The sequence below is a fragment of the Nerophis ophidion genome, linkage group LG02 (assembly GCF_033978795.1).
Source record: "Nerophis ophidion isolate RoL-2023_Sa linkage group LG02, RoL_Noph_v1.0, whole genome shotgun sequence".
In the NCBI taxonomy this organism is placed as follows: Eukaryota; Metazoa; Chordata; class Actinopteri; order Syngnathiformes; family Syngnathidae; genus Nerophis; species Nerophis ophidion.
The window spans coordinates 24,952,813-24,975,578 of record NC_084612.1 but is presented as its reverse complement, the minus strand read 5'-3'; the positions used below and the strand labels follow the sequence as shown (position 1 = coordinate 24,975,578).

The 22,766-nt window shown below is 40.0% G+C and overlaps 1 protein-coding gene across 1 annotated transcript in view; it reads left to right on the top strand.

Annotated features, from left to right (window-relative positions):
• chs1 (chitin synthase 1) overlaps positions 1-22,766 on the top strand; it is a 55,828-nt gene that overhangs the window by 30,573 nt on the left and 2,489 nt on the right. Inside the window, exons 16-34 of the mRNA XM_061880247.1 lie at positions 4,443-4,508; positions 4,595-4,764; positions 4,913-4,971; positions 5,715-5,915; positions 6,020-6,188; positions 9,570-9,685; positions 9,766-9,945; positions 10,033-10,137; positions 10,227-10,344; positions 10,486-10,567; positions 13,372-13,589; positions 13,735-13,847; positions 15,786-15,867; positions 15,981-16,134; positions 18,241-18,345; positions 20,216-20,326; positions 20,751-20,888; positions 20,983-21,062; positions 21,154-21,220. Coding sequence (XP_061736231.1) covers positions 4,443-4,508; positions 4,595-4,764; positions 4,913-4,971; positions 5,715-5,915; positions 6,020-6,188; positions 9,570-9,685; positions 9,766-9,945; positions 10,033-10,137; positions 10,227-10,344; positions 10,486-10,567; positions 13,372-13,589; positions 13,735-13,847; positions 15,786-15,867; positions 15,981-16,134; positions 18,241-18,345; positions 20,216-20,326; positions 20,751-20,888; positions 20,983-21,062; positions 21,154-21,220 — 2,334 coding nt within the window. The remainder of the gene's footprint in view (positions 1-4,442; positions 4,509-4,594; positions 4,765-4,912; positions 4,972-5,714; positions 5,916-6,019; positions 6,189-9,569; positions 9,686-9,765; positions 9,946-10,032; positions 10,138-10,226; positions 10,345-10,485; positions 10,568-13,371; positions 13,590-13,734; positions 13,848-15,785; positions 15,868-15,980; positions 16,135-18,240; positions 18,346-20,215; positions 20,327-20,750; positions 20,889-20,982; positions 21,063-21,153; positions 21,221-22,766) is intronic.

Below are 22,766 nucleotides of genomic sequence, written 5' to 3'. Positions count from 1 at the left end.
TCTTGCTGAAATAAGCAGGGGCGTTCATGAAAAAAACGGCGCTTAGATGGCAGCATATGTTGTTCCAAAACCTGTATGCACCTTTCAGCTTTAACTTGCACTTACAGATGTAGCAACGAACTGTATTTAGTGACAGTGGTTTTCTGAAGTGTGCCCATATGGTGATATCCTTAAGAGATTGATGTCGGTGTTTGATACAGTGGCGCAGTGGGAGAGTGGCCGTGCGCAACCCGGGGGTCACTGGTTCAGATCCCACCTGGAACCAACCTCGTCACGTCCGTTGTGTCCTGAGCAAGACACTTCACCCTTGCTCCTGATGGGTGCTGGTTGGCCTTGCATGGCAGCTCCCTCCATCAGTGTGTGAATGTGTGTGTGAATGGGTAAATGTGGAAGTAGTGTCAAAGCGCTTTGAGTACCTTGAAGGTAGAAAAGCGCTATACAAGTACAACCCATTTATCATTATGTGGAGTGATTTCTCCAGATTATAATAATAATAATAATGGATTAGATTTATATCGCGCTTTTCTATTGTTAGATACTCAAAGCGCTCACAGAGAAGTGGGAAGCCATCCTTCATTCACACCTGGTGGTGGTAAGCTACATCTGTAGCCACAGCTGCCCTGGGGTAGACTGACGGAAGCGTGGCTGCCAGTTTGCGCCTACGGCCCCTCCGACCACCACCAATCATTCATTCATCATTAATTCACCAGTGTGAGCGGCACCGGGGGCAAAGGGTGAAGTGTCCTGCCCAAGGACACAACGGCAGCGATTTGGATGTTAATAGGTGGAAAGCGAACCTGCAACCCTCAGGTTTCTGGCACGGCCGCTCTAACCACTACGCCAAGCCGCCCCAAAAGATTCTCTGAACCTTTTGATGATATTATGTATGATGTATTATTATGATGTTGAAATACCTAAATTTCTTGCAATTGCACTTTGAGAAACGTTGTTCTTAAACTGTTTGACTATTTGCTCACGCAGTTGTGGACAAAGGGGTGTACCTTGCCCCATCCTTTCTTGTGAAAGACTGAGCATTTTTTGGGAAGCTGTTTTTAGACCCAATCATGGCACCCACCTGTTTTCAAATAGCCTGCACACCTGTTGGATGTTCCAAATAAGTGTTTGATGAGCATTTCTCAACTTTATCAGTATTTATTGCCACCTCTCCCAACTTCTTTGTCACGTGTTGCCGGCATCAAATTCTAAAGTTTAATGATTATTTGCACAAAAAAAAATGTTGATCAGTTTGAAAATTAAATATGTTTTCTTTGTAGCATATTCAACTGAATATGGGTTGAAAATGATTTGCAAATCATTGTATTTCGTTTACATTTAAATCTAACACAATTTCCCACCTCATATGGAAACGGGGTTTGTATATATCGGTAGTCTAGACCAGTGGTTCCCAACCTTTTTTTCAGTGATGTAGCCAAGGGAGTAGGTTTGATTTTGAGATTGGTGGGGACACAAAAGTGCTCCAAGGCAGCACTCTGAAAGTATACTTTTTTTTTTTTTACATTAGCAATCATAATTTCACGTCATGCAGATGTTATAGGGTAAAGCAACTAAAATGAAAGCAAAGGAGACAACTTCGAAGAGTTCTCATCTTTACTCTTTAGTGTAGGGCTGTAGTGCAACTGTGCATCATACTGTCAATTAACATAGCCTACTGTCCATCAACAACATCAGAAATACCATCCATCCATCCATTTTCTACCGCTTATTCCCTTTCGGGGTCGCGGGGGGCGCTGGCGCCTATACATTCATGCAATATAACATTGTAAATAAACATAAATGAGCTGTAATAATCTTTTCCCCAACTTGTGTTTAAATCACTCACAATTTTTCCCTTCATCTACTTCTTTCTATTGCTGCTTTTGTACTGTAAATATGTTTGTCACTAATACTCAAATACAAGCAGATTAGTTTCCACTGGTTGTTCCTATTTGAAAGAGCCAAACACATGCCTCCGCCGGTCTGTAACAGAAATGAACTGCTGGCAAAAAATATGTTGATGCATGACCGATACATTAAGGACAATGACCATAGAGCTTGATGGTACAGTTACTGTCTGAGCAAAAAGGCTTTTACTAAATAAGAATATTACTTAATATTAATTAATTATATTTTATAATTATAAAATCACATGATCATCTAGTGAGGTTTTATTGTATTTCCACCACAAAGTTTTGTTCATTGGTATTTTCAAACCGTTGCTCACTTCTACACAAATACATGAAACTAAAGAATAATTTCAAAAATAAAACGGAAAGGTGAAATCTGGCGATCTGATTGGCTGTTAACCGTGGTTTAAATATTGAGCACGGCTACTATTCTAAAGCCTTATCACAGCGTAGGCTATCACTCCACCTCAGGCACGTAGGACTGGTATGAATGGAAGTTGTTGTCATGTATCCATGACAACGGACTGTTGCAGTCCGTAGTAAAAGACAGCTGATGTTTTTACGATGTTAAAAAACGGACTAAATAGTTGAATTCACATGTTTAAGGTTAACTTTCACCTCCAGGAAGGGTTAACAATGGTAAAGGGGATTGAGCATTGACTTTCACCTGACGAAAAGCGGAGGAAAAAATGAGATGCAGTGCTAATTTGGAGCTAACGTCTGGATAGGTGGGACAATTTTTTCCACAGTGAGGATATTTTATTGGATAATATGTATTTCTGGTTGAATAAAACTACATTAAATTGATTGAGTATACATATTTCATATTGCCTTTATTGGTAACCGTTTTATAAAAGCAATATATCACTCCAGTCCATGGTATATGCTCATTATAGCACTCTAAGGGGCGTAACTGGAGTGATATATTGCTTAATTATTCAATATTGTTGAGCCTCTATACACCCTTGAAGTAACACACAGTTTGACTCCTAAAGAAGTGTCTTATATCTAGTTTTCTTTTCATTGACATCCTTCAAAACCTACAGCACACACGCACGCAAACAGACACAAACACAATGTAAATCACAGCACTGATATTAAAATCCATCTAGCTACCGTGTGCCAGGAACAACAAATGCCGAACATGTTGACAACTTACACTTACTTACAACTTACAACTTACACTTACTTACAACTTACAACTTACACTTACTTACAAGTTAGAACTTACAACTCACACCGAGTTGCACTGCCTCTCGTCCGCTCGCTAGCAACTAGCATGTAGGCTAGCTTTTACAAGCAGAAGGAGTGACAGCGGGGACAGCCAATCACACGTAGGTTAGCATGAAACCGGCAACCAATCAGGGAGCGATATTTAGGTTAGAGGCGGGACTTCTATCAGAGACCGACATTTAACCATTCTGTGCCATATTCATTGACTGAACATTACGGACAGCGCTTGTACTGATAGTGACTACACAGTAGCGGCTGGATATTGGTAGGGACGTGTCCCTAGCGTCCTTACCCAATTCTACGCCCTTGGATGTACCCCCTGTGAACATTTTTTTAATTCAAGTACCCTTTAATCAGAGCAAAGCATATGTGGTTGAAAAAAAGAGATAAAGAAGTAAAATACAGCACTATGTCATCAGTTTCTGATTTATCAAATTGCTCATTTGTAGTGGTCATTCTTGAAATATTTGGAAAAAGATATACAAATAACTAAAAATTTGTTGAAAAATAAACAAGTGATTCAATTATAAATGAAGATTTCTACACATAAAAGTAATCATCAACTTAAAGTGCCCTCTTTGGGGATTGTAATAGAGATCCATCTGGATTCATGAACTTCATTCTAAACATTTCTTCACAAAAAAAAAAAAAAATCTTTAACATCAATATTTATGGAACATTTCCACCAAAAATCTAGTTGTAAACACTGAATATTGCATTGTTGCATTTCTTGTCACAGTTTATGAACCTGCATTCATATTTTGTTGAAGTATTATCCAATAAATATATTTATAAATGATTTTTGAAATGTTGCTATTTTTTACAATATTTTAAAAAAATCTCATGTACCCTTTGGCATACCTTCAAGTACCCCAGGGGTACGCGTACCCCCATTTGAGAACCACTGGTCTAGCCCATAAAGAAGTGAGTTGAATATAGATTAGAATAATCAAATTGGCCCTAGAGTGTGAATGTGAGTGTGAATGTTGTCTGTCCATCTGTGTTGGCCCTGCGATGAGGTGGCGACTTGTCCAGGGTGTACCCTGCCTTCCGCCCGATTGTAGCTGACATAGGCGCCAGCGCCCCCGCGACCCCGAAAGGGAATAAGCGGTAGAAAATGGATGGATGGATGGATGTATCTTTAACTAGCTGGTGTTAAGGAAAATATTGTTTTGAAAGTGCAAAACATGTAATTTAATTGAATAAAAGCCACAAAATAGTAATTCAGCCAGCAAGTGACTACCAAATGTATACTTGGACTTAATAGTCATAATTTGTCCCTTTATAATTTCTTTTGTCTTTTAGATCATGTACATGTATTATCTTCTCGGCTGGAAGGGGTACATTTCCAAAATCATTAAGCACAACCATGTAAGACTTGTCCTAATATTAGATAATAGTTGGCAGAGATATTGTGAAAATTAAATGAATGCTTTTGTTTTTCTTTGTATGGCCAGGATAGCATATCTAGAGAATCTTTAATCTCTCATAACGGTGAGGTATTCCTCATGCCTCAGGACGAAAATGACAAAAACAGAAAGTTAATCTCAGATGACAACGTTTACATCCTGGCTCTGGACGGAGACACTGACTTCCAGCCTAAAGCTGTCATACTGCTTGTCGACAGGTCAGTATTAGACAATTGTATTCTATAATAGATTTCTCTGATATTTTATTTCTGTAATCACCAAAAATATTCAATCCATTTTGTTGAACCTGTTATAATTGCATGTACACTTATTTTCATTTTCATCCAATGAAACTTTGATTGACAGACTGAGGATGTATGAAAACGTAGGAGCAGCCTGTGGGCGAATCCATCCAACTGGAATGGGTAAACAAACATTTGTACTCCACTATTCTGTAGGAGAAGATATTAATCATCCAACAAGCCGCTTTTGGAAAAAGTGATAACGCCAGAGTCGACATACTAATCATTGAATAACTGAGGAAAAACAGCAGAACTTTAACAAGTCACCTCTTCCTACATGGTTGTCCCAGGGATCTTTAGGGTGACACCAATAAATATGTCCCCTTCTTGTTGGAGGACAAATAGTTGGGGCTTTGGCACAAGCATCTGGACTAGATCTGACCAATCTAAGTCTACGAGCATGATCTGGTGAAGCCGACATGGATGAGAGGCAAAACTTCTTCTAAGACTAACTAAACAGTCCAGTTTCGATCGATTTAATGCCCAGACAATACAATGACATAAATCAGTGGTCCTCAAACTTTTTTCACCTTGTACCATTTCAGAAAATACTTGCCTCTCAAAGTAGCACTATAATAACCAACATTACAGTAGCATTGTAGGCCTATTTAGTCAATATAAACAAGGCATAGGCATAGTATATTTTTTGGGCTACTATAACATTAATACAATTTGAACTGTAACACTGTCTTTGAAAATAGGAAAATAAAACATTACAAGTTCAGAATCAAGTGATTCTTAGGCGTACCACTTGATGGAGACCGTGTTCCGTACCAAAATTTAAGAAGCACTGACCCAGATGAATGACGAAATCCATTCATGTGTTCCTCCAAAGCTCCATGTTTAGCTCTGTCTCTGACCATCAGGTCCTATGGTGTGGTACCAGAAGTTTGAGTATGCAGTTGGTCACTGGCTTCAGAAAACCGCAGAACACGTGTTTGGGTCAGTGCTGTGCAGTCCGGGATGTTTCAGTCTGTTTCGAGCATCCGCCTTAATGGATGACAACGTACTGAAGAGATACACGACGACTGCAACAAGGGCGGCAGAATATGTGCAATATGACCAAGGTAGAGACAGTAGAGTTGTCTTTTCTCTCTCTTTCTCTCTCTATCTCTCTCTCTCTCCCTCTCAGCTCCTTGTGATATTCAAGTTATTTTCTTGTCTTTTCCAGGGGAGGATCGTTGGTTGTGTACTTTGTTACTGCAGCAGGGGTGGCGTGTGGAATACAACGCTGCATCTGACGCTTTCACTAACTCTCCACAAGAATTCAAAGAGTTTTACAACCAGAGGAGACGGTGGGGACCGTCTACGCTGGCAAATACATTGGACCTGCTGCACAGGTCAGTGCTTTTTATGACTTCATTTGACTCCAGCCTGTCACATCACATATAGGGGGCATGTTAAAAACCCACCTTTCTGGCTGGTTGACACAGTAATTTGTGTATTTGGATTCCCATAAGTCATGCAACGGTAGCGTTGAGGAGATATCTATTACACAATTAAGCCTTTTTCATAACAAGCCATTGAGATTTGCCCCAACTTGTGACATTCACCAATTGGTGACATCAGCGGACAGCTCCATACATGGTAGATGTTTTCTGGGAAACTTCTGCGCGAGTCTGACATTTTTAAAATCTTCCCTAGTGGCAGTTTTAGGCCAAACAAAAATACGTCTGCGGTGCGACATGATGACCAAAAATGCCGTTATTGGGTACATTAACCAGCACAGGTCCCTTCACAAACTTCCAGCTTCATCTGAAGAAGGAAGAAGTGCCTGGTTAAATTTTGTGTTTTTGTAATTACTCGGCCGTGGAGCATGGAGGGCTGAGGACAAAATATACAGAAGGATTTACCCAAGACTACATTTAATCGTTCCACATCCCAAGAGCTAGCTTATGTAGCCAAGGATCGGACCGGCAAGTGCACTGCCTTCGGCTGCCGCCCAGCTCACATCGCACCTGACCTCTATGACCCCTGGTGAGCCCATTGGAGGGGGGACCCATGTTGCCTCTTCGGGCTGTATCCGGCCGGGCCCCATGGGTACAGGCCCGGCCACCAGGCACTCGCCATCGTGCCCCACCTCTGGGCCTGGCTCCAGAGGGGCCTGGCTCCAGAGGGGGGCCCCGGTGACCCGTGTCTGGGCGAGGGAAATCTAGGTCCTTTGTTTGTGTTCTTCATAGAGGTCTTCGAGCTGCTCTTTGTCAGAACCCTCACCTAGGACCAGTTTACCTTGGGAGACCCTACCAGGGGGCATAGAAGCCCCCGGACAACATAGCTCCTAGGATCATTGGGACACGCAAACTCCTCTACCACGTTAAGGTGGCAGCTCAGAGAGGAGATCACGTGTACAAGCGGCCTTAATTAGTTTCCTCCGCCGGTTGGCTGGGCTCTCCCTTACAGATATAAGATCTGTCATCCGGGAGGGGCTGAAAGTAAAGCCGCTGCTCCTCGACATGGAGAGGAGCCAAATGAGGTGGTTCGGGCATCTGTGCAGGATGCCACCCGAAGGCCTCCCTAGGGAGGGGTTTTGGGTAGGAGGCCACAGGGAAGACCCAGGACATGTTGGGAAGACTATCTCTCCCGGCTGGCCTGGGAACGCCTCGGGATCCCCAGGGAGGAGCTGGACGAAGTGGCTGGGGAGAGGGAAGGCATATATACATATAAGTCTGGGCTTCCCTGCTTAGGCTGCTACCCCCGCGACACGACCTCGGATAAGCAGAAGAAGATGGATGGATGGATGGATACATTTAATCGCAGAGTCAGTTCCAAACAACTCATAGAAACGATGGATACAATGAAGAAGTAAGTCCAACAACAGTATATATATATATATATATATATATATATATATATATATATATATATATATATATATATATATATATATATATATATATATATATATATATATATGTATATATATATATATATATATATGACAATTTGAAATTATAGGGTAGCATGTAGTATCCTCCTCACTATTGATTTTAGCAAGTAGGACACTGGTACATGATGTTACAGAGTTACGGTTGAGCCTACATTACCAGCATTCTATATTTCATTAAAACGGTCTTTTTTGTATGCTCTGTAATAGAAAACTCAAATGTGATATGGCATTAGCTACATGTAGATAAGCTATGAACAGGCTATGTATAATGCAAAATTCATGCCGGTATGTACATTAGTCATTTCCAATTAGGAGAGGAACATTTCAAAAACATGTAGCCTGTATTCTTTTAGCTTTTTAGCACTGTAAGGTGTGAAAAACAAAGCAAAAAATGTAATCTTTGGGAGGCTTTAAATCTCGGTTCTGAAGTGTCTTCTTCTTGGCATTCCTGTCACTATTGGTCAGACTCTGGCTTGTACATAAAATAGAATAGAGTAGAATAGAAAGTACTTTATTGATCCCTAGGGGAAATTCAGCACCACAGTTCGCTCACAATAGACAATAATAATAATAAATCATATATAACATACAGTATATTATATATATAATATATAACATATTAATAGTATCAATATATTCTACATATATTCTACATTTAAGTCCAGTCAAGAAGGAACATATCCATTATACAGCCTGATGGCTGTCGGTATGAAGGACCTCCTGTGTCGTTCCGTGTTACATTTTGGGAGTCTGAGCCTCCCACTGAACGTGCTCATTCTCTCCGCAAGGTCCGAGTGTAGTGGGTCGGAGGTGTTGTCCATAATGGCTCTGAGTTTTGCTAGACTTCTCCTCTCTGACACCACCCCCAGAGAGTCCAGCTCCACTCCCACCACGTTACTGGCCTTCTATTGTATGGTTAGATGCTAAAATCCTCTGCTGTTGCCATTTCTAATAAAATAAAAAAAAGTGGTGTTTAGTTTTAACCATTGGCGATTGCACTAATAATGGCTTTATCTAAAATATATGATAAAATAAACTTAGATCAAATACGTATTTTTGTGTTTACAATTCTATGATTAAAATTGAAGTTGAGCATCCATTGACTTAAATGCAGAAGCATAGAATGGGTTGATCCACTGCAGCCAACACTAGACAATCATTGGACAAATGCTGGTCTTTGTCCCGCCGCCCCTTGGACATTCTCCATCTCTAGATGTATATGGAAAGTGGGCTTGGCTTCAGCTAACATAGACACTGATCTTCCATGTGATAATTGAATCATCTGTCTGAGGCTGAATCCCTTTTATCAACAAATATAAAACCACTGCCAGAGTATTTTTCAAGTTTCATTACACAGTTGTGAGTTGGTCTAGAGAATTTAAAAATTGTAAGTGACGTTCTCTTAGCATTTTTATATCTTTTATCTGTTATTGGAGACTGCACTCAGGTTTAGAGGGTATAGCTGAAAACGAGATACCCCTTCTTGAAAGACCAGCAGCCGCCACTTTTTTTAAGTTATAACACTTTTTTGGTACCAAAGTTAAAGGCTAAAACTGCAACATGGCTGACGAGGGCGGTGGTGAGGCATGTAGGAGGTCTTTAGCACGTAAAAAAGAAGACTACCCACAAAATGTCTTGTTCTGAGGAGACAGCCAGAAAGTGGCTTGAATATGGTCTGTAAAACATAATCTATGCCGACCAAATTTTGACCAAAGCACCATAATTCCATTTCATGTAGACCACATCAAAGTGTTTTAGATGTAGACTAAAAATCATAATATGAACCCTTTAAGAAGTTGTCATTCAGATGAATATGAACTATTTTGTACTGCAGCGGCTCAGAGACGGTGAAGAGAAACTCCTCCATATCCAGACTTTACATTTTCTACCAGATGTTTACAGTTGGTTCTTCTATTCTTGGACCAGCCTCAGTGACTCTGATGGTGGCAGGTGGGTTGCCTATGAGGTTTTATCACCCTATTGGCATAACACACTTGTCTTTATCGAATCCTATTTGCTTTGTCCTTCAGGAGCTTTCCAGTTTGTCTTTGATCTCGCTGGTACAATTTCCATCATCATTTCGAGCATTCCTCCCGTGTTCTACATCATCGTCTGTTTTGTCGCCAAGGCAAACACCCAGATAACAATTGCTGGAATTATGAGTGTTCTGTACGCTTTTCTTATGACAGCGTCCTTGTTTTCCATCATCGGTGAGTTCATCTCTGTTAGGTTTATTAGGATTCTGTGGAGAAGGTTTTTTTAAAGTAGAAAAAACAACACCATTCTGGCCCAACCAGGTGATATGGTGGTTGAGGGCACGTTCCTGACTCCAACCGGAGTCTTTCTGGTTTCAATGACGATCATGTACCTGGTGACTGCCCTCTTGCACCCTGAGGAGTTTGGTACGTGCACTCGGTTATCCTCAGTGCTCTCATATTAATGTGAAATGATGCCATATTAGTCATTGTGATGATATTCTTGTTCCATCTAGGGATGATTATCTACGGCCTGATGTATTTCATCTGTATTCCCAGTGGCTACCTTCTACTTACCATTTACTCACTGGTCAACATGAACATTGTGACCTGGGGCACCAGAGAATCTAATAAGTAATGCAACATTTTTTTATAATCATTTTAAAGTAATCATTTAATTATGGCTTATCTCATACTAGCAAGCATTGTCTACTCTTGACTATTTTAGGTATTGGGCGTGTTCACACAATTTTTTTTTCTGACATTTCTTCATAGGGGAGCTACAGAGGTGAAAAAGAACCAGAACGTTCTGTGTGATAGAAACTGCAAAATCTGCTGTTGGGACATGAAGTTGCAGGTAACATAAACACCTGCCAAAATGGTGTGTGATCTACTATGGTCCAAATAACAAGTGATAAAAAGCGTCTGCAAACTATAAAATTGTGTGTAGTATTAGTGCGTGCCTCGGGTGAACTACTAAGACTGCGTGGAAAAATTGGAATCTATTCGAATTAGCCTTTTTGTGTGTATATCGGTTATCACCGTGGAGATACTCATTTACTACATATTTATTGCTTTATACGGTCCAACCCTTGGTGTCATGTTGTTCACATGCAGCACACAAATATAATATGAACCACCTTGAAGCGCAATCTGGACAACAAAACCCTGCAAGTGCTGCGGTGTTGTTATGGTGTGTCTGGAAAAACGTAGGTGCAAGAACATGCATATTGCGAAAAATAATTTCCAATAGGGCCCTGCGATGAGGTGGCGACTTGTCCAGGGTGTACGCCGCTTTCCGCCCGATTGTAGCTGAGATAGGCGCCAGCGCCCCCCGCCACCCCAAAAGGGGATAAGCGGTAGAAAATGGATGGATGGATGGAATTTCCAATAGGGTATATATAATCTCTATGAAAAACAAACAGCACTAAAAAAATGTCACCCCTTTAAGTTTAATGTAAATTTAAAACACTTGTGGTCTGCATATAATGTAATGGTGGTTCTTCGGTCCAAATTCTGCATAGATTATGTTTTACAGACATTTTTCATGCCTTTTTCTGGCTGTTTCTTCTGGATGCGCCATTGTGGGGTTTTATTTACGCGCCTCCACTTTGACAGCGTGTTTCCTCGTCTTACATGTTGTAGTTTCAGCGCTTTTAGCGTCTACTGACAGATATAAATTTGAAATATACGCTACTTTTTATTAATAATGGCAACAGCAGAGAATGCATGTGCAAGTGCAAGATAGTTTGCCCCACAAAAAAAGGATAGAAAAACGAAGGATTTTTTTCACTATATACAATGTGAAGTGAATGATATAGCGCTTTTCTCTAGTGACTCAGAGCGCTTTACATAGTGAAATCCAATATATAAGTTACATTTAAACCCGTGTGGGTGGCCCTGGGAGTAGGTGGGTAAAGTGTTTTGCCCAAGGACACAACCGCAGTGACTAGGATGGCGTAAGCCGGAATTGAACCTGCAACCCTCAAGTTGATGGCTCTGCCACACTAACAATCGAGCTATGCCGCCTCACTAACGGCAGACTTGCGCAAAGCATATCGTGTATATTTCTATCATAAAAGGCGATATCTGCTGATGTCACAATTGAGAAGACATACACGATATGTCCAATATTTTTCTTGCAGTTTAAATATTGTGACACTGTAATCGTCTGTCTTTGCAGCACAGTTTATCCTTCTTTGTCTCAGCCATTTGTGCATAACTGTGCCAGATGTGCCAAAAATAGATGCAAAACAGCGGCAATAGAAGAATACGCGCCTTCATCATTTACATTGCGAGTGCTAAAAGATTACATTTTCATTGTCTCCTACCAGTATTGCAGGTGTTTCTAATAATCAGCACATTTGCTGCATAAACATGAAGACTGACACGCTGAATGGATTGCACTCTCTATTTTGCTCATTTAAGAGATGCACGAGTGCACATGCTTAGTCCATCAGATTTGCATACAACCCAAACCTTCAGGCGGTTTTGCTCGGTTGGTAGAGTGGCCGTGCCAGCAACTTGAGGGTTCCAGGTTCAATCCCCGCTTTTGCCATCCTAGTAGCTGTCGTTGTGTCCTTGGGCAAGACACTTTACCCACCTCCTCCCAGTGCCACCCACACGGGTTTAAATGTAACTTAGATATTGGGTTTCACTATTTAAAAGCGCTTTAAGTCACCAGAGAATCAGAATCTGAAATACTTTATTCATCTCTAAGGGGGAATTTAAAAAAATAGGTCGAAGCCTGGGCTCCTGAAGGGGGGGTCCAGACTGAGGCCAAGGTAAAAACAACTCATAGCCATTGCACACATCCCTCTTACTTGTGTGTAAGAGGAACATCAAACATCAAAGAACACAAAGGACATTAAAGACATTAAAAGAGCAGAGCTGACTTCTTCATACAGCTATGAATAAAAAGTAAAAGAAACATATACACTGTGTTTGCCTCTGCCGTATTCCACGCCATCATCTGCTGGGGTGGAGAGAGTATGGTCAGAGACAGGAGCAGACCCAACAAAGCAACCAAGAGAGCTGACTTCCCTCTCGGCCGCCCACTAACTCGGCCAGTGTCCAGTCTGCATGGATGAGCGAGGATGCGTCTAAGAAGACTTGGGTGTCCGATACCTGCTCATTCAGCCAAGACACTGTGAAGCTCAGTGCTACCTCCACAGCCCTGTCTCTTCATCTGCATCCTCTCCGGTTTCTCCGAACGGACTCTGGCGTGGCAGAGACCCAGCAGCTGGTCTCCATGACCAAAAGGCTCCCAGGAGGCAGATCCAGAAGTCCACAAAAAAGCACAGCAGAAGTAATGAAAGTGCCGCCCCTTGTCACACAGTCCCAAAGGGTCCCGAACAAAAAGGCAAAAAAAAACGTTTTTTAAAGAAATTTAAAAATATATATATATATATATATATATATTTATAATAACACATGAAATGAAAACAAGAAGGAAACACAAAAGGATGACACAAGACCACAGAGTTCCTGCCAACAGCAGCCACTACAGCGGCACCATTTGGGAAAAAAAAAAAAAAAAAAAATCTAAAAGTGCTATATAAATATATTTTTCACTTCACTTCCGTAGATCAGACCCATACTGTATCGCAGTGTAATTGTGGATGGGTCAATTCACAGCTCTTCATTATTTGCAATCTACAGGTAACCCAGGAAACGGAGAATTTGATGATACAACAAATCACAGGACAAATTGGACAGCAAGCCCCTCCCCTTGCTATCACAAACCATGAAACAACTCAACCTGGCGCATCAAATGTGGAGCCACAAGCTCAATTTGATACCAGCAACGGGCCTGTTGAGCAAAAAGGACAGAGAGACATGATTGAGCTGAACGAATTTGACACCATGTCAAGTTACAGGTAACTTAAGGAAAAATGTTCTTCTCGACAAATACATAGTACCCTAAAATCCCTACACAACTGTGATTTAAATGTGTGTGTGTGTTCCTGCGTGTGTGCGTGCGTGTGTGTGTGTGTGTGTGTGTGCGTACGTTTGTGTGTGTAGTGATGACAGTCTTGAAAAAAAATCAACTGCATCTTACAACGACGACGACGACGACGACGACGAGGACGATGACGACGAAAAAGACAAAAACACAACAGATCTTCCCATGAGTGGTGAGAAACCCTTTACCTGACATTTTAAACTGACATTATTTGGTGGTGGTCGGAGAGGTGCAAATTGCCAGTCGCGTTTCTGTTGGTCACCCCGGTGTGAAACTGTTCCTCCTTGTCAGTGGACATGTTGGAATACCACCGCCGTCCCTTTGTACTGGTCTGTTTGGACTTTGAAGTATTAAAAAAAATATATATTCTCTGACCAGTAAAGTCTTTCCATTCCCTACTGAGATGTTGCCACTGCAAACCTGACTGATGTAGATGGAAGACAAAAGATGCATGGATTTTCTTTTTTTTATTGTTTTTGCTTTAATCAGAATTTCTTTCAAGTGAATTGGCTGTGGGGCTGCAGAGTCCCGACGGTGTGACATGTTGTGTGTAAAGTGTTGCTGCGCATGCATGTGATTGAATCAGTTGACGTAAACAGTGTTGTGTAAGCACAAAGTCGTGATCTGTGCATACTTGGATATGACACAAGTACCAGCACTTTAATAAATAAGGTGAAGAAACACAAAAAGAAGAAGTAGCAAAGTATGGAGGTGGTGTCCAGGGGTCTCTTCTGTTGGATTTTTATTGTTTCTTATGAAAAAAAAAACAGTTTTGATTACTTTATGTTTTATGTTTCTGTTACATACGGCAGGCGAAGGAGACAGCACAACACAGGAAGTATTAATCAACAGGAATCTATTGAGCTTAATGAGGTGTTGGAGTGTGTATGCTACAATGCATGTGCATGCAATACTATGTGAAGGAATTTACAGGGTAATGCTACCAGGAGGTTGTTGTCAGTGCGCGTTGGTTGGAAAGGCAAACAAGTTCAGAAGGGTTGGGCAGAAGAAGGTCCGTGATCCAAGAGGCAGGTCCGTGAGGCTGGAGATGGGCGTCCTGAGTAGGGGTCGAGGATCGAGGGAAGCAGTCAGAGTCCAGAGGGGGATCCAGGGAAGTGAGGCGCACTGCTCACTTCCAAGGCGACGGAGGATAAACTGCAGGAACAAGGGAAACGAAAAGGACAAGTGAGCACAAGGGGCAGAGGTACACTCAGAGCAAACACAGGAGAGGAGTTAGAGGCGCGAAGCTTACTGTCAGATATAGAACTACGTTCCACCACTGGATCGTCGGCTGCGTAGGTCTTTATGCTGTCGAGCCTGATTTGATGGTAGATTGCCCGCGGTCTTAGCGGAACGAGCAGGGGCGTGTCTGAAGGCGCTCTCAGCGGAGCTTATAGCCGCGGAGGAAATGATGGCACGTGCATGTGCCATAACAGTTACCAGACGAAAATTGTGAGTGTGTGTGTTCCACGCCTTCACCCACGGAGACAAAGAGAGTGGACGACTTACAAGAGGGTTTACTTGGTTATTTAATTCCGCTAGATAGATAGATAGATAGATAGATAGATAGATAGATAGATAGATAGATAGATAGATAGATAGATAGATAGATAGATAGATAGATAGATAGATAGATAGATAGATAGATAGATAGATAGATAGATAGATAGATAGATAGATAGATAGATAGATGGATAGTACTTTATTGATTCTTTCAGGAGAGTTCCTTCAGGAAAATTTAAAAAACACTATAACACAAAAAACCGCTATAACACAATAACAAGATAGCTAAAAACGTAGAGGGCTGATTTTGATGACACATTCAGAAAATGTAAAAAAAATGAGTAAGGAATAAGTGATTCGATTTTGGGGGTAAGTCGGATCACTTTATGATATCAGGATTTTTTCTAAGAATCCTTAACACATTTTATTTTTATTACACAATAATCATGAATAAAATAACATCAATAAGATCATGAATATTATTTTTTTTTAAATACAAATATTTTAGTAGCTCTGTCAAATAGCAAATATTTATTTCTGATTTCAACATGGCCACCTGGATGAAAGATAACACCAGCTGTTTGTATTCGTGTGCATGTGTTCTTAGACTGGGTGGGTCCGGTGAAAGAAGAGTTTTTGAAGAAGCTGACCTTACCCAACCTGAAGAGGAACTTACAAGAACACATTCGGTATTGTGCAATGCAGAAGATGTCTGCACTATTTATTGTGCTGTAAAAAAAAACACACTTAACACAATGTGTGCAGTACTTTAGTCTTGTGCTGTTCTTTTCTCTGAACTCAGGTGCTCTCTCCGCAACAAAAATCTGGTTGAAATGTGTGAAGAGTTGGTCTCCGAGTTAACGCAGACTCTTACTGATGGACTAAGTGGAGTGGGACCAGAGGATGTTCTGACAGAAAGCCAGCTGAATGAACTGCAACAGGCACTGACGGAGCAGGTAGTCTTTACAACAGTTAGAACAATCAAAGTGATGTCACTGTCTTGATTTATGTTTAATAGCTTTTTTCCTTTGTTCAAGTCTGTTTCTGTCCTCAACACTCTTTCATTTTGTTTACTTTTGGTTGCCGTGAACACTAAATGATCACACCTGTTTTACGTTTAGAGATTAGTCTCCTCACCTGTTTGTGCCCCTAATCACTCCCCGTTATATTGCTCAAAAATGTTCATTATGTCTTGTTATTCATATACTTCTCAAATGTTCTTGTAGTCGGACAATAATTTTGGTACACACAGCGACCAATATCTACTCTGGACTTCTGAACATCATGTCAGTCGTGAGGACACTCTATGAAAGGGCCAACATCATAACAGAAGAAAAAGTCAGACAAAAGGAAGAGAAACAGATTTAAATTGTACTCAAAAACTGCCAATGCCCAGCCTGGGTTATCAAAAAAAGAGGAGAACAACAGGTAAAAAAAACAATGGAAAGAGAATAAAGACGAAAAACTGAAGAAAAAACATACGTTAGGCCGAATAACAGAACCAACGGGTCGTGAAAAAAACACAAAATAAACACAACAGTTAAACCTGACATAAAAACAAGACACTAACTTGTACAAACCCCGTTTCCATATGAGTTGGGAAATTGTGTTAGATGTAAATATAAACGGAATACAATGATTTGAAAATCCTTTTATTCAATTGAATGCACTACAAAGACAAGATATTTGACTTTCAAACTCATAAACTTTATTTTTTATTTTTTGCAAATAATAATTAACTTACAATTTCATGGCTGCAACACGTGACAAAGTAGTTGGGAAAGGGCATGTTCACCACAGTGTTACATCACCTTTTCTTTTAACAACACTCAATAAATGTTTGGGAGTTGAGGAAACTAATTGTTGAAGCTTTGAAAGTGGAATTCTTTCCCATTCTTGTTTTATGTAGAGCTTCAGTCGTTCAACAGTCCGGGGTCTCCGCTGTCGTATTTTACGCTTCATAATGAGCCACACATTTTCGATGGGAGACAGGTCTGGACTGCAGGCGAGCCAGGAAAGTGCCCGCACTCTTTTTTTACGAAGCCACGCTGTTGCAACATGTGCTAAATGTGGCTTGGCATTGTCTTGCTGAAATAAGCAGGGGCGTCCATGAAGAAGATGGCGCTTAGATGGCAGCATATGTTGTTCCAAAACCTGTATGTACCTTTCAGCATTAATGGTGCCTTCGCAGATGTATAAGTTACCCATGCCTTGGGCACTAATGCACTCCCATACCATCACAGATGCTGGCTTTTGAACTTTGTTTCGATAACAGTCTGGATGGTTAGCTTCCTCTTTGGTCTGGATGACACGATGTCAAATATTTCCAAAATCAATTTGAAATGTGGACTCATCAGACTACATAACACTTTTCCACTTTGCATTACTCCATCTTAGATTATGTTGTTGATGAATGGCTTTCGCGTTGCATAGCATAGTAAAGCTTTAACTTGCACTTACAGATGTAGCAACAAACTGTATTTAGTGACAGTATTTTTTTTTATGTGTTCCTGAGCTCATGTGGTGATATCCTTTAGAGATTGATGTCCTTTTTTTGATACAGTGCCGTCTGAGGGATTGAAGGTCACGGTCATTCAATGTTGGTTTCCGGCCATGCCGCTTATGTGGAGTGATTTCTCCAGATTCTCTGAACCTTTTGATGATATTATGGACCGTAGATGTTGAAATCCCTAAATTTCTTGCAATCGCACTTTGAGAAACGTTGTTCTTAAACTGTTTGACTATTTGCTCATGCAGTTGTGGACAAAGGGGTGTAGCTCGCTCCATCCTTTCCTGTGAAAGACTGAGCATTTTTTGGGAAGCTTTTTTTATACCCAGTCATGGCACCCACCTGTTCCCAATTAGCCTGCACACCTGTGGGATGTTCCAAATAAATATTTGATGAGCATTCCTCAACTTTATCAGTATTTATTGCCACCTTTCCCAACTTCTTTGTCACGTGTTGCTGGCATCAATTTCTAAAGTTAATGATTATTTGTCCAAAAAAAAATCAATGCATTGATTGTATCATACCAAATTTATCTAATTCTGTGCCCACCTAGGCTCGGCGCAGCCTCAAGGACAGTCAAATGGAACAGTACCAGCAGAAAGTCAAGAGAGGCATCCAGAAAACTCTGACTGCCCCTCAAGTACCAAAAATAGATGAGGTAAGAGAATGATTCTACAATTTTTTTAATCGTTGTTATTGCATGTCGAGAGGCATTTTTTAATGTTAAAAACAGTATTTTAAGAAGACGTAAATAGTTTTTTGATGCTTAACTTCTTAAGGCCCAAGCTGTTTCACTGCAAAAACTGAAATCTATGTAAGATTGAATATCTCAAATTAGGGTGATATTTGCTTATTTTCTGTCTGATGAGATAATTATTCTCACTAAGCAGATTTTATGTTAGAGTGTTTTACTTGTTTCAAGGGTTTTAGTCCTAAATTATCTCAGTAAGATATTCCAGCTTGTTGTTGAGATTTTAATGACCTGTATTGAGTAAAACATGCTTGAAACTAGAATATCAACTGTTGCAAAGCTGTGTCATTAAAACTGACAAACTTAAAACTATTTGTAATAATTTCTTACTTCAAGCATGAAAAAAATCATGATGCCGAGCGCATATCATTATGTCAAGATAATGGCACTAGCATTTACTTAATTTAAAAATATTTTTCAACACACTGAGCAAAAAGCTTTCATTTTTTTCCACCAAGAAAAGTGCACTTGTTATTAGTGAGAATATACTTATTTTGAGGTATTTTTGGCTTCATTGATGTTAGCTAATTTTACTTGTCTTGACAAGCCAAATTTGCTTGTTTTATTGGCAGATTATTTTGCTTAGTTCAAATAAAATACCCCTAATTTATGTTTTTGATTTTTCTTGTTTTTGAAAAAAATGACTTTGCAGTGTTGTTTATACATGCTTTTTTTTAAAAATTCTCTTTGCTATTTGGGCTTATTGGACCCTAATTAGAATTTTAAAAAAAATAAGAATCATCTTTTTATATGATGTACTTAGTCCATAAGTAACAAACGTGTACTTCATGTTTAGTGACACGCTAATTCTTATTTTTACACTTTTTTTTTTCCAAATTCCATTGTATGTTATACTCTTCTGACACCACCAGATGGCAGTATAAGTGTCCACATAAGGGCCATAAGACCCCAATTCAATAGTGTACACAATTTTGGAAATAAGCGCTAAATGGTGCTGTCCATGCATGTGGCCACTAAGGCCTTTAATTAGTTAAGCTATGAAAATATTATATTTATAATTAAAACGGCCAGGCCCGGAAACAATTGACGGCAATAAACGAGAGTTTATTGTATTAGTATTGGCCATCAGAAGTAGATGTTGCTATTGGAGCCTGAGGACCTGATTTACAAAGATCCAAAAGCCATGTGCTGATCAGCATGTACTCTCTATAAAATAGCGTGTACTATTAGTAGGGCTGTTTGGTGCGATCTACTAACATTGCACGTGCTATTCATAACTGGTGCAGACCACCTTGCTTAAATGATGTTTTTTGCGTGCACTACGCCGCTTTCACCATGGAGACACTCTCGTTTACTGTGCATTCATGTTATCGTATGCAGTAAATGCTATCAAACAAACAACCGACATGCACCACTTTTTATGGGCATTTTAGAAGCATTCTCAATGAAAACACACTTTTTTGTGCGCCGCAGATGCGCTCAAAGAGGCTGCCCTTACTGTGCTGAAGACGCAAAATATGTATTCTTCAAGGAATTGTTTTCCTAGGAGATATGTTGATATATATTCTTAATATATAACTCCCTCTTAATATATAACTCCTTGATAACTTTTCATTAATATGCATATATTTATGTTGAATGCAGGAAACGAACGAAAGTATTAGTGATAATACAATTTAAAAATGGTAGTATCGCATAAGCTCGGCTTCTTACAGCTCCCTTCTGGGCATGGCGTGACACTGGAAATATGTGCTTTGTGTATTGTTGTATAATCGTGTTTCCATCTTCTAAAGAAAAGATGAATGTATGCATGCAGGACGAACACGACTTCTGGAGCAAGTTGATCGACCGCTACTTGACGCCCATCGTAGAGGATAAAGCACATTTAGAGGAGGTCAAAAGAGAACTTAAGTCGCTGCGCAACAAGGTGAGCACTTTCTCTTGTTCATCAAAACCACTTTGCTTTCAGAAAAGCATATAGACATACAGTTTATTCGTGGATTCAGTCAAGCCAACGACAAAGAAACAGGAAACCACGTACAGAGATTACGAAATGCTGGGGGACGGCGTGGCGGGATTTGGGAAAGTGGTTGTTCCAGCAACCTGAGGGTACCTGGTTCGATCCCCAGCTTCTACCAACATAGTCACGTCCGTTTTGTCCTTGAGCAAGACACTTCACCCTTGCTCCTGATGAGTCGTGGTTAGGACCTTGCATTGCAGCTCCCGCTTTCAGTGTGTGAATGTGTGTGTGAATGTGGAAATAGTGTGAAAGTGCTTTGAGTACCTCGAAAGTAGAAAAGCGCTATACATGTATAACCCTTTTCATTTTTTTTCCTCCCAACACTCCACAGTCAGTATTCCTGTATTTTATCGTCAATGTGCTATGGGTTGTGGCTACCTTCTTCCTGCAAGCCATCGGAACCGACCTCATCAGCATTAAGATTCCGAAATACTATCCCAATGGAACAGCATCTGCAGAAGTCCTCAGGGTCAGCACACACACACACACCAGAGTGACATGTTTTAAAGATCAAATTCTGATGCAAAAACTAATTTCCTTGTATGTCTCTTTTGTGTTGCCAGGTGGAGCCTCTCAGTTTGATGTTTTTGCTGTCTTTTGCAGTCCTGCTCCTCGTCCAGTTCCTTGCTATGTTATATCACAGGTGCACACAACACCCTTGGTTATCCCGTTGTATTATTTCCAGCTGGAAAAGGCGCAGCAGGTACTGATCTACTTTCAATCTTTATCTACAGGGTCTACACTCTGATCCACGTGGTGTCATACCGCAGCATGGAGAAAGACTACAAATCGAGAGACAATGTAAGTAAAAGAAAACACTAATGAGGGCATACTTACTCACTGAGAGCTTCCATGTGCTCGTCCCACCACTTATGTTTTGCTGAATCAACGCAATTTCCCTGCCCTTATGGATTATTTCCAGTCATTATTTAGAGCAGTGGTTCTCAAATGGGGGTACTTGAAGGTATGCCAAGGGGTACGTGAGATTTTTTTTAAATATTCTAAAAATAGCAACAATTCAAAAATCCTTTATAAATATATTTATTGAATAATACTTCAACAAAATATGAATGTAAGTTCATAAACTGTGAAAAGAAATGCAACCATGCAATATTCAGTGTTGACAGCTGGATTTTTTGTGGACGTGTTCCATAAATATTGATGTTAAAGATTTCTTTTTTTTGTGAAGAAATGTTAAGAATTAAGTACATGATTCCAGATGGATCTCTATTACAATCCCCAAAGAGGGCACTTTAAGTTGATGATTACTTCTATGTGTAGAAATATTTATTTATAATTGAATCACTTGTTTATTTTTCAACAAGTTTTTAGTTATTTTTATATATTTTTTTCCAAATAGTTCAAGAAAGACCACTACTAATGAGCAATATTTTTGCACTGTTATACAATGTAATGAATCAGAAACTGATGACATAGTGCTGTATTTTACTTCTCTATCTCTTTTTTTCAACCAAAAATTATATTCTCTGATTAGGGAGTACTTGAATTAAAAAAAATGTTCACAGGGGGTACATGACTGAAAAAAGGTTGAGAACCACTGGTGTAGAGCAGTGGTTCTTAACCTTGTTGGCAGTACTGAACCCCACCAGTTTCATAAGCGCATTCACCGAACCCTTCTTTAGTAAAAAATAAAAGGTTTGTTTTTTTTCAAAGTTGTATGTTTTTGGTGACACTTTAGTAGGGGGAACATATTCTAAGTAACAAAGACTTCATTTAGAGTTATTTGGACCCTAGGGGAACATATTCTAAGTAATAAAGACTATATTTTGTCAGGTTTGTCCCTGACAGTTTGGTTATGTTTTAGTTTTTTCCTCTGCATTTGTCTTTTTTTCCTCTGGGTGTGTAGTATTTCCTGTCAGCGCTCTTATTTTGTCTGTCTCCCCTTAGCTATATTCAGTAGCTGTTTGTAGCTTACTGTTTTTTGTTCCCTACTTCCAGTTTGTTTTGTTCATAGCCAAGTTTGTTTTCCGCCAGCGTGCGCACTTTCTGTTCGGTTTTGTCTTAGTGTTTTATTAAATCATCTTTTCTTATTCAATGCCTGCCTCCTTCTCTGCATCTTAGGGTTCGTCACAAACTAACTCTGACAAATTTAGAGTTATTTGGTTAGGGTCAGGGTTAGAGGGTTAGGGTTACTATAAGGCCATGCCGAATAATAAGTCATTAATAATGACTAGTTAAGAGCCAATATGTTACTAATTTGCATGTTAATACGCAACAAATTAATGGTGAATGTGTTCCCCATACTAAAGTGTTACCAGGTTTTTCGTTTACTGGTGCAAAAAAATGAAACGTGCATGACTATAATGTTGTTCAAAAAACAAAACCA